The sequence below is a fragment of the Nestor notabilis genome, unplaced genomic scaffold (assembly GCF_000696875.1).
Source record: "Nestor notabilis isolate BGI_N333 unplaced genomic scaffold, ASM69687v1 scaffold4885, whole genome shotgun sequence".
NCBI classification, from domain to species: Eukaryota; Metazoa; Chordata; class Aves; order Psittaciformes; family Psittacidae; genus Nestor; species Nestor notabilis.
The window spans coordinates 145,064-155,885 of NW_009929684.1; the positions used below are offsets into that span (position 1 = coordinate 145,064).

A 10,822-nucleotide genomic window follows, 5' to 3' on the forward strand; every position below is an offset into this window, starting at 1 on the left:
TTACTGGTAAACTAAATGAATCAGAAAACAAAACATGCATTATGATCTTCCATCATAGAAATATTACATTATGTCATCTACATAGAGGATTTTGGATAGAGCCTGGCTAAATCCTGACATCAATACATTTGGTGTACATTCACTGAATTTACTAGAATAAGTATCTCGCCCCCCTTTCCCAAAACATGAATGTATTTGTCACTGGATATATAGATCAAGAAAGATTAAATTAAAAATAGCATAAGTAAATATTAAAGAACAAATTTGAAAATATTCAAAACTTTTGAAGCATGCACATTAAGAGACAAATTTTGGCCAAGACTGATCAGTTATTAGAATTTTAAACTACACAAAAAAATTATCCAGAATACTACAAACACAAATATAATAACTATAAAATTGTTCACACAACATAAAAGCAGCTTGATAGTGGCAGAACTGACACAGATTTATCTGAAAGTAGTTCCCAGAATATCTTCTCAAACATCATGCTTACTCCTGTCCAAGGGCTTTTGTATCCTAACAGATTCATGTCTTTGAGAAAGAAGTCAGATCCCTACTGGAAGAAATTAAGTTTTTCCCACTCATTTCAATGGGAATCAGTATTTAGCAGCCAGAGTTTCAGGCTTCTGGTTTTTAATTTTTAAATACAATAATGCTTAAATACTTCAAAAAAATCAGACCAGTTGTATTAAAGGACATGCTGTGATCATAAGAATTTAAAGCCAATATAAGTTTCTGCTAATCAAAATAAGCCACAATTAAATATTATTTATTACATAAATGATGGTTGATACAATTAGAACCATCTTCTGATGTAAAGAGAGCCCAAGAGGCAGCTTTTTTGCATTGTTAACCTCAGCATGCATGTTTCTGTTCTTACTCAGAAGATGATCTGCTAAACTCAAAATCAACTTATATACCCACATAAATACTTCATATTCCTCATGGTTGGCAGATCCTATTCATTACTGTAAAAAAATCCCTGCCTTTATTCTTCAACATTGTAAGTGTGATAATCTGGTAAACTCAAACTGCTGTGAAAATGAGCCCTTGGATGTCAGTTCTTAATCTACCAAAGCCAGTCATAAGACATAAATTTATGCTTCTACCAAAACGCCTGTTCTCCAATTCTATCACTTTTGCGATCACTTTTGCCTGTCCTCCTTTCTTGTATTAAATAAAAAATTTCCAGATATGCAGTAAATCAGTAGGGGAACTGAGTTGGATAACAGATAACTATTTTTACTTAGTTTTTGCTGATACTGGTAATTATCTGGTTTGTTTGCTCACAAGGTATATCCATCCATCCATCCCCTGCTAATACCAGTAACCTGTTCTGGCAGATTTGCTCATGAATAAAGGTACTGTAAAACAAATTAAATCCATTTTCTCTAGGAATTTTACCTATTTTTTTTAAGTATTGTTTTGTAATACAAATACTGCTTATCTTCTCTATCCTTAGTTAGAAGGTTAATATACATACCACTAATGATGCTCCATAGTAATGTGAAACAAATCGAAGTGTCTTGCTTATTATTTTTCTCACTTCAGAATCAAACTCCTGAAAAAGTTGATATTGGAACATACATGTAAGAAACAAACCCCAAAATATTACAGTTAGAACTTTTAATTTTTTTTTATAAACTAAAATGCACTTAGGCTACAATATATGAGGCTTTCAGCTGTCAGCATAATTATATCTTAAGACAGAATCGGTAACAGCCTACTCTGAAAAGAAATGTCACAATTTCTCTTTGTTTCTTTTTTACAGAGGGAGCCAAATTCAGGCAATATGTTAGTCCCAAAAAGTTTCTTAATTGGAAATGTGTACTGAATTTTCAATTAACTTGTTTAATTTTGTTTTAAATTTTTAGAAATAAAACCACTGCCTATAAGTTTTCTTCTCTTTTTGTGAAAATATTTACTTTCAGTAAACCTTTGGGTAAATGTTCTCTAAGTTCCAATACCTGCCAGATTTGAAAGGTAAATAAAACTACCTTTTCATCACTGTTTCTTTAATATAAGATCCCTGGACAAAGTGTACAAAATTCTGGTCCCAGTGAAGCCTGCAGGACATTCTCCATAGACCCCAGAAGAATAAAGCCTGAGAGTCACTGATTTTTAAAGAGGCCATGGCTCAGCATAAAGCCTCAGTATGAAATAAGTACCATACTAATAAAGAATTAAGTAACTCAGCCAAGTATCAGTCAGTAGGTAGTCATCCATAGAAGCACAGGCTGCCAGCATGGCAGCTAAAAATCAAACACACTGTTGTCTAGTTTCTCGTGATCAAGTGTTGCTTGAAAACTGCCTCTAGAAACTTAGAAGTACTTAAAACAAAGTTCCAGACTGAAATGATAGTTTACTGCTTCTTCTGACACAACTACCAAAAAATTTGACTAGCTGACAGGAGAGACGCCTCTCTTTCATCGCCATAAACTTAGAGCTGCTGTCAGAAGGGACACATGGAGCTGCACTTCTCTAATTATAAAAGAAAATCACGAACATGATGTTTCCTTGCTTCCCTCTTTAGCCTGCAGCAACTCATATCTCAACATTCTCCAAGTACATCTCAAAAATTGTGAGATTGGGAATGTTTTGCAAAGGAATGACAGTAGGTCTTCCATAATGCTGTTGGATGAAAAGATTTTTTGGTAGAAGAAGGTTGACTGGCCATATTTTTGTTCAAATAATTACTATTACCAAGATTTGAGTATACAGAATCTACCAGGAATCTTTTAATTATTTAAAAAAAAGTAATTAAGTATTACTTACATGAAAAATATCATATTTGCTTCCAATTATCACCAAGGGTATTGGAAAAGGGTCAACTAACTCATAATCCTATTAGACAAATATGCAACAGTTAAATAGTGTAAACAAACTGCAGAAGATTGCAACTGTTAAAACAACTGAAAGGGGTTAAAATTAATTCACAGAACACAAGGCCTATTTTTTTCAAAACCTTAAGTTAGATAAAGAACTTTAATGCAATATCCATACCATATTCTACAAGTTTCTCATTTTCTTTGTAAATGGCCAGGAAATGTTCCCTCTGAGCCATCAGAACACTTACTGGCATGAAAGGGCTCTTACGCTATATACTCCAGCTCCGACATTAGACAGGAAGAGAGGAAAAACCTCATAAGTTTTCAGAACAACTGCGACACTGTATTAGTAGAACCAGCTTTTTTATACATTCCCCTGCCTTGCATCATACACAAAGTAATAGAGACAAAAGCTCAAGAAAACTAAGCTGAATGATTTGCTTGTGTCACACATTTGTCCTCCCCACGTCACATTTTCCAAACTCTTAAAAAATATTTAATGTGAATTTCAAATGTTTGCTATCAAGCAGCAAAAGGAAATGTCACTTAACAACCATGAAAATGCCAATGGATGAAAAGAGCTCTGGGGGTGTAGATCTGTTAAACAGCTAACTTCTGATCAGAGTTTTAATAAGTAGATGACAGTAATCTCAAGTTATCTGGAAGGTTTTCCTGGAGTCCATATGAAATGAGACAACCCCCTCGTGTTCAAACAATTATTTAGTCAAACTGTTTTGGTTGCAGCAGAGTGGAAAAGACATGTGTTGTAGCAGAGATTGACCTAACTCTTCCCCTGTAAAACCAATTATTTCACATACAGATTAAATGAAAGTTAGTGTATTAGCAAGAAGCTGCACATACTTAAAGTCCTCTACTTTGAGAGGAAAAAAAATGGCTTCATTCATACAATACCAAGGTAAAAACTTTGAGCAAGATTATCATAACTTAGAACAAGTTATAAGGAATATAGAACTGAAAAAATTAGTTTTAGTTTCTTAACTAAGAAAAAAATAATTCTGGATAATATCAGAAACATTAAAACTGGCCTACTAGACCCTATTCATCTTTTGACTATGGAATTAATTTTGGCTATGGACTACTTCAGGTGCATCCAGCCTTTTTAAACAAGGTCTGCCTCCGATACCCTTTATCATCACAGCCAATAATTCTTTATCCAGGACAATGGAATATATATAATCCTTAAAAAAAATCTCTAAGAACCTCATAAATTCCTGTTTATCTTAAATACATGTTCAGCTATAAAAAGACAAATAAACTATCTTTGACTATAAAAGGTAGTATTTTCTCCCACAAAAATTGACATAATTTTTTTTTCTTGAACAATGATGAATGTAAAAAGACAACCAAAGAGTAACATAACATTTGTTTGCATTCCTTCTGGTTTTGATAATGAAGGTTGAATAGAAATTCTAGTTTAGAAGGTATAATTTGTGTTCCCTACCGGACAAGTATAGTAAGTCTTTTCTTGACAATTAATGACAATTATTCGTTTTTACTTACAGAAAAAAACTTGCAGTTTTCTGATACGTAAGCCCCTATACGTAAACTTGACACTGTGGTCATGATTTATTGCCAAGTGTGCTTGTAGGCATTTTGTTTTTGTGAATTACCTCCTCTAAAACTAAAAAATGAAATAATAAAACAGAAGATCTCAAACTGTATACTCTAAATCTACTGAGTGTGGCATATGTTGCTTTTTCACAAATTCTAAGTTTTAAATTTTTGAGCTATATAAGCATTTGCTGTATTGCAGCATTTTATAGAAGTTACAGTAACTAGATTTATGTGCCAAGTCTTCGAATTGTTGAATACTTATTTATGGATTATATACACACAACATTTGCAGAGGTTTAATGCACAATGACTTTTCATTTTTATTGTGCACCATCTAGTTTAGCTTTTCCAGAGATTTAGTTAGCAATTATGTTTAAAGGACTGATGTTAACATTTCTGAAACTTTATAATTTAATTAGTTGTCAGATTATCAAAAGGCATTGAGTTTGTGATAGACATTTAAATAAATGCAAAGTATATAGTCATGTTGATGGCTGTTATAACTATATTCTTTGCTTAAATTTGTACCTTCAGCTAGTCTCTTGCTAGATGACTTTTGTACATTCTAGTTTTCATCTTTATTTTAAAAAGATGAGGGGGGGAGAAGCAAACTGCTACTCTAAAACTATTTCTTTTGATTGGTGTAACATGCCATAACAATCACATTAGATATCTAACAAAAAGATATAAGAAGCCTTCTTTCCTTGTTTCTGCTCTTATTGAATTTTTATTAAATTGCTATAATTTTCCGGTGAACAGGTTCATCTACATGAAATGGATTTTCAGTCATGCATAAAAATCTAAAAGAGTTGTTTATGATTTTCAAAAGCATTATCTTTAACTGCATAAAGGCCTGTGACATCTGGAGAAAATATTAGAAGCAACTTACTGGATGATCCCTCTGCAGATTGTTCCGCATTCTCTGTTTAATTTCAGTAACTACTTCAGGATTTGTCTTTTCTAGTTTGGCTAAAATTTTGCTCACATGGTTCCTGGTGACCTGCAAAAGTTTCTCCATAGTAGTCCAGAGTTCATTAGGTTTTGACAGATCCAAAACAAGAACTACAGCAAATGTCCTAATAAAAAAGCATTATTTGGTCAAATCTTTAGTGCATGAGACAAACAACATTTTCATATACAATCATACCTGTAGAATAAATGCTGAAAGCAACAAATATGAAAATATAGATGCTAAGACAGAATTAAATGTGATGGCATAAGAAAGTAACTTTTAAGAATATTCCGAGCTCTGAAGAGACCCTTCCCTTGTCTCTTGATCAGAACTATTACTTTGGCAACTTTCCATCAGAGTTTTGGGGAACTGTATACATCCAACTTTCTGTCTGGAGACTGTGTTTCAAAGCAGTAAAATACACAAATATCCTGAGCCCATTTAGCTCCTTCTTCCTGTATGACTGGGACCTTCTACTATCACATGTCCCTGTCAGCTCATAACTCTACAATCCAGATGAAGCAATGTTAGCAAATGGTTAGGATCTTTCCTAACCATTAATGTATCAGAAATTTCTATTCATTATTCATTTGTAATATGGAATGGAAAAATCTGGATGAGGGCAGTATTCTGTGCCATGGACCATGCCAATTAGTTGGAACATCAAATGGGTGTATGAGAAAGTCTTCTGAAAGATAAATGGAAGAAGTCAGAGTACTCAAGATGTACTTAGTGATTACCAGGCTTTTAAAGATGCATTATGGTGACAAACGTTTTACATATAAATTCCTTTCCTTCCAAAACCCTGCCTCCCAAAACTGCATTAAAGTGCAACTGTAAAGAAGATTTCAAAAGCAATCATTTGAATGGATGCAATCTTTCTTTCCTATTCCATCCTTATTTGAAAAGGGGGATTCCAGACCAGAGTGGTTTTAGAAAGACTACAAAGCAAAGTGAATGTCCACTTTCACTATAAAATGCTGTGGGGAAAAAATCTGGTAAAAAGTCTCTTGGTGAAACTAGATACAGTTCACTGAACCTGCTTGACTACAGATGAGAAAACCAGTGAAAAGCACTTACACTTAAGTTGAAATGGTAGAACTTTTAGCATGTTAAAATATTGCCTTATGAACAGAAGTTGTCTTACAGAACAATGTTGCTACCCCATCAAAGAAACCTAACATCATCCACATGAGAAGATTCCTTATCAGTAAAAAGGGAAGAAAAGACTGATGGAGGTAAAGCCCAGTTAAGCTCATTTAGACAGTAACTGAAAAGTTATAGCTGACTTTTTCCCCCAAGCTCTTCTAGAAGCAAAAAGCTTCACATGCCAGAAATGTTTTTTCATTCCTTCTTAGTCTCTCACTAAATAATGGCATTTTCTCAATAGCCAAAACAGTAGGAAATGTACATGATTAAAATTGTATCCCTCCTTTTTTTTTTTTTTCTCCACAGAAGTTAAAGCTCACTCGTCTTCTCATCAGATGATCACATCACTCCCAAAAAAAATATACTGTTTTGGTCACATTTTTTTTTGCCCTGTTTTTCACCTTAAAATACTGCCCCTCACAGATGTACCATCTACATTTGCATAGGGAAGTAGGAGGCAAGATTTTATTTTATGTATGCCCCCAGGTATACAAAAAATTGCTTGTTCTAGCTTCTTTCACTAAGCATGAAGATACAATGTCTTCTCTTTTTCTGTTCTTCTTGTTCTAGTTTCTTAAGGCCAGCCTATTTCCTTCATGTTATCGCTTTCTCTAGCTGGAGATTGAGAAGAACTTGGTTTATCAGGAGAGAATTGTGAAAAGGTCAAAGCAAAGTATCGGCGGTATTACAATGTTTTTTAGAAAAAAAATCATAAATATTCTATCTTACATTTTGAAATAGTGTTCCATAATAAAAGGTCTAGAGATTTACTTATGTTTGAAGGAAAGCTGGAGTTAACTTTGGAATGGTAATTTCAGTCACTTACCTTATGCTGTTACTAGTGATTGGTATTCGAATGAGTTCCATTAATGATGTTCCACCACCTAGTTCCCAAAAATGAGCTACATCTTTAGGCTGTAAAAGAGTTTCTTTATGTTAGAAATGTGTGCTTTCATGCAACACCAAGAGAAGATCATCACCTGATAAACTGGCTTTTCATGCAAGTGACTCAGAACAAGAACATACATTATTTCACTAGTATTTTCTGAAAAACAAAACCAAAAAACTCCCCATGTTAAAGAAATCCCATACAAGACTTACGAAAGACTCCTGGTATGCCTATGACTGTCTTGATAAATGAGTATGGTAAAGTAAAAAAGTCAGGAATCAACATGATAGATGATAAACACAGAAAAATAAAGTTCTCTTCCCTTTCTTCTTGTTCATTGCAGCTCAAGACCAGTGCTTTTTGAGAAGCTTGCAACTGCAAAAGTAATGAATCTCTACAGTCGCATTTAGTTTCTAGGAAAAATTTTAAAGAGTCAGATTTTCCACTCCCTACTTCAGTAATAGACACAGCAATTACTTGCAGCAATAGTTATTGCTGCTGGGCAGTGTTGTGCTGTGATGGAAATGGGTTCAATATTTCTGTTAATATAATCTGCAGTACAAAAATTAGGGATACAGACACATAGTCCCAAAATTTCACTCATTATGATTTTACATCCTTTAAGATGGCTGCTCTTCTCACAGAACTGGTTGTAAAGTATCTTCATTGGTTTATACTCAGTTTGCATTTCAAAGACAAAGTTAAAGGTGTGCATACATATGTACATCTGTGTAAAGGTGTAACATACCTATAAATGGGAAAATAAAAGCACTCAAACATAACAAATAAGGTAGCTTTTATAGATTAATCTGATTGCTTTGGTTTATAGTTTTGTCTCTGATCTACTATATTTTAGTGAGAGGGGAAAACATATTTACAGATTAAAACAGAAAATTAAGCTAACCTAATTTAGCTAAATGTTTCACAAACAATAAGCTAAGATTCTTATACACAAACTCAAAACATATATATTATTTCTATGTGTGTATAAATATATACAAAGCTATGGTAAACTATAATTTCTGGATACTCACTGTATCAGGTCTCCTTGCCCTTCTTCCAAAACTATATTCCAAGGCTAAGGTTGGCTTTGGAATCTCCTCCCTATATAAAGAAATATAACTTTATTTTGTCAAGATCCTCTAAATAAAGAAAGTTAATTCTACAGTTACTAAATTATACTTATCAGTCAGTTCGGAATTTGGCTTACAAACAACAGTACAGAGAGGACACTTCAAGACAACAGGTCTCATTTGCTGAAGACAGGAGGAGCAGCAGTACCAACCTGAATAGATGGCTGAATATTGGAGGAGGAGGACTGAAGGGGTCAGATGACAGGTAGTAACTACTTCTAAAATTACTTTTAAAACTACTTTTAAAAATTTAACACATACCTCTTGAGGCACCTCAGTATAATAGTAGTCTTTCCCAAGAAGACCCCTATTGTACTGTCATTAAAGCATAAAAGTTGTATTGCTAAATAAAACTCACCCATTTAACGTTCCAATACTAAAGTACTGGAAAAGTGTAAACTCCTGTAATTGTTTGTAGCCTTAGAGTGGAAACTGAACTGCCAGCTTTCTGTCAGAATCAAGATACACTACCATTACTGTAATTATAAACTAATAGAGATGACAAATACAGTAATAGGAAGAGTGCGCTTAAAATTAGACATTAGTGATGAACCTGGCCAACTATCTTAAATTGTTTAACAGTTTTTAATTTTAATAATACATTTATGTAATATGTGGTTTCTACTGGAATTAATTATTACCAATGAGATGGAAATAAAAAGAATGTTTAAAATACAAATATACATACAATATGTTTTTCCACTGTTGAAATTCAGACACTGAGTACCATCCTACACTGATGAGGCTAGCACTTCTATAGTTAACTAATGTGTTCTTTCCTATGTTAAAAATCAGTGAATTTCAGGTAAATCTGAAAAGTCACTGTATTTTCACTGAAAATGGTATTTTAAAAACTGCTGATTAGGAAGTTGCACATACACCAAATCTTCTAAAATAAAAATTTTCTTAAAAATGTGACTCACTTGGTCAAAAAGGCAAATATTTCCTTATTTACTTTACAAATAAATGCTAACAAAATAAAATATGAAATTATTAATGATCAAACACTGATGGGACAATGAGTTAAAACAGCCTTAGGCATGTGGAATCATGAGTTTGCAATCACTGATAAGGCATGTTGAAATAGGCCCGACATAATACAGGCACAATTCACAGCTGGATTTCAAGGCCTCTATCTACAACAAAACTGGTATCAGTGCACTTAAATCAGATTGTTACCAGTTAAACCTCTACAGTGGGAAATTGGACATGTCAAACAAGTAAAGAGAGTAGTACTGTTTCCAGCAGTTACTTCTTAAACAAAATTAATGAAGCCAAAGCTCAAAGAATAAGCATATCATCGATACCAATGGTTGAAGTTTTGACTCTCCAAACCATAAACTTGAATTTCTGAATTGTAATAATGTCTAACTGGTCCACACTCTGTGGAATGCCCACTCTGCAGAATGAGAACATGATATATTTTGTCTTTAGAGGAATTAGGTGAACCGTAATATCTGAAAATACCAAATATATTCCCTGACACCAACTATGTTCAAAAGCACAGAACTGTACCGTACTTAACATTACCCCATTTTTGTTTCCCATAAATAATACTGATCTTTCCCAAACTTCTGCACGCTTGCCATCATCGTCAGCGTTTTCTCTCTTCTCCACTTCAGCTATAGCAAGATCCCACAAAGTACCACTAGTGGAAAACACAGAACAAGTGTCATTCAAGAAAAACAGCATACAGTAGACCGTAATTCCAGAAAATATCTAAATGGATAAATGCAGTTTATTATTATTTCACATCACATGTCCTCTGCTTGTCGACATACTTTTTCTAACAAAACCAGGTTAAGCACAATTCCTCACGTTTCCCCAACAGCCATTCGCGGCACACGCTGAGTAAGCACCAGTTGTGTACCGGGAGACTTTGTTTTGAGCACGTTCAATATACCTTTAAAAGGTTTTCTGGCGATGAAGCCTTTTCACAGCGCCCTGCGGGCCAGGTTGGACGTCTCCGGAGTCGGGGGCTTCCGGACGCTGGCACCGGAGGAGCCGGGCACGGGGCAATGGGCTCAGGAGAGCTCAGGACCTGCACTCGGTGTCCCAAGGAAGCTACTGCTCAGAGCAGCGAGGGCTTCCCCTTCTCAGGCTCCCCTGAGAGCCACATGCGAGGCTGTGGGGCTGGGCTTCTATGGTAGGGACCCCCTTTTCTATGGGGCTCCGGGCACCACGGGCCTGGAGTGCCCCCATCTCGCCCCCGGCTCCGCTCACTTTCAGGGGCAGAGGCCGAAACGGCCCCTTGTCAGCCGGCCTGCCCGCCTGCCTTCCCCTTCCAGGCCGT

The 10,822-nt window shown here is 34.9% G+C and overlaps 1 protein-coding gene across 1 annotated transcript in view; it reads right to left on the reverse strand.

Moving 5' to 3' along the window:
* DYNC2LI1 (dynein, cytoplasmic 2, light intermediate chain 1) overlaps positions 1-10,364 on the reverse strand; it is a 20,370-nt gene extending 10,006 nt beyond the window's left edge. Inside the window, exons 1-9 of the mRNA XM_010015095.1 lie at positions 10,348-10,364; positions 10,050-10,177; positions 8,791-8,836; positions 8,431-8,500; positions 7,334-7,422; positions 5,296-5,482; positions 2,779-2,847; positions 1,487-1,564; positions 1-11 (exon numbers count right to left, since the gene is read on the reverse strand). The exon at positions 1-11 is cut by the window's left edge and continues 84 nt beyond it. Of these exons, the coding sequence (XP_010013397.1) occupies positions 1-11; positions 1,487-1,564; positions 2,779-2,847; positions 5,296-5,482; positions 7,334-7,422; positions 8,431-8,500; positions 8,791-8,836; positions 10,050-10,177; positions 10,348-10,364 (695 nt within the window). The remainder of the gene's footprint in view (positions 12-1,486; positions 1,565-2,778; positions 2,848-5,295; positions 5,483-7,333; positions 7,423-8,430; positions 8,501-8,790; positions 8,837-10,049; positions 10,178-10,347) is intronic.
* Between the last annotated feature and the right edge of the window lie 458 nt (positions 10,365-10,822).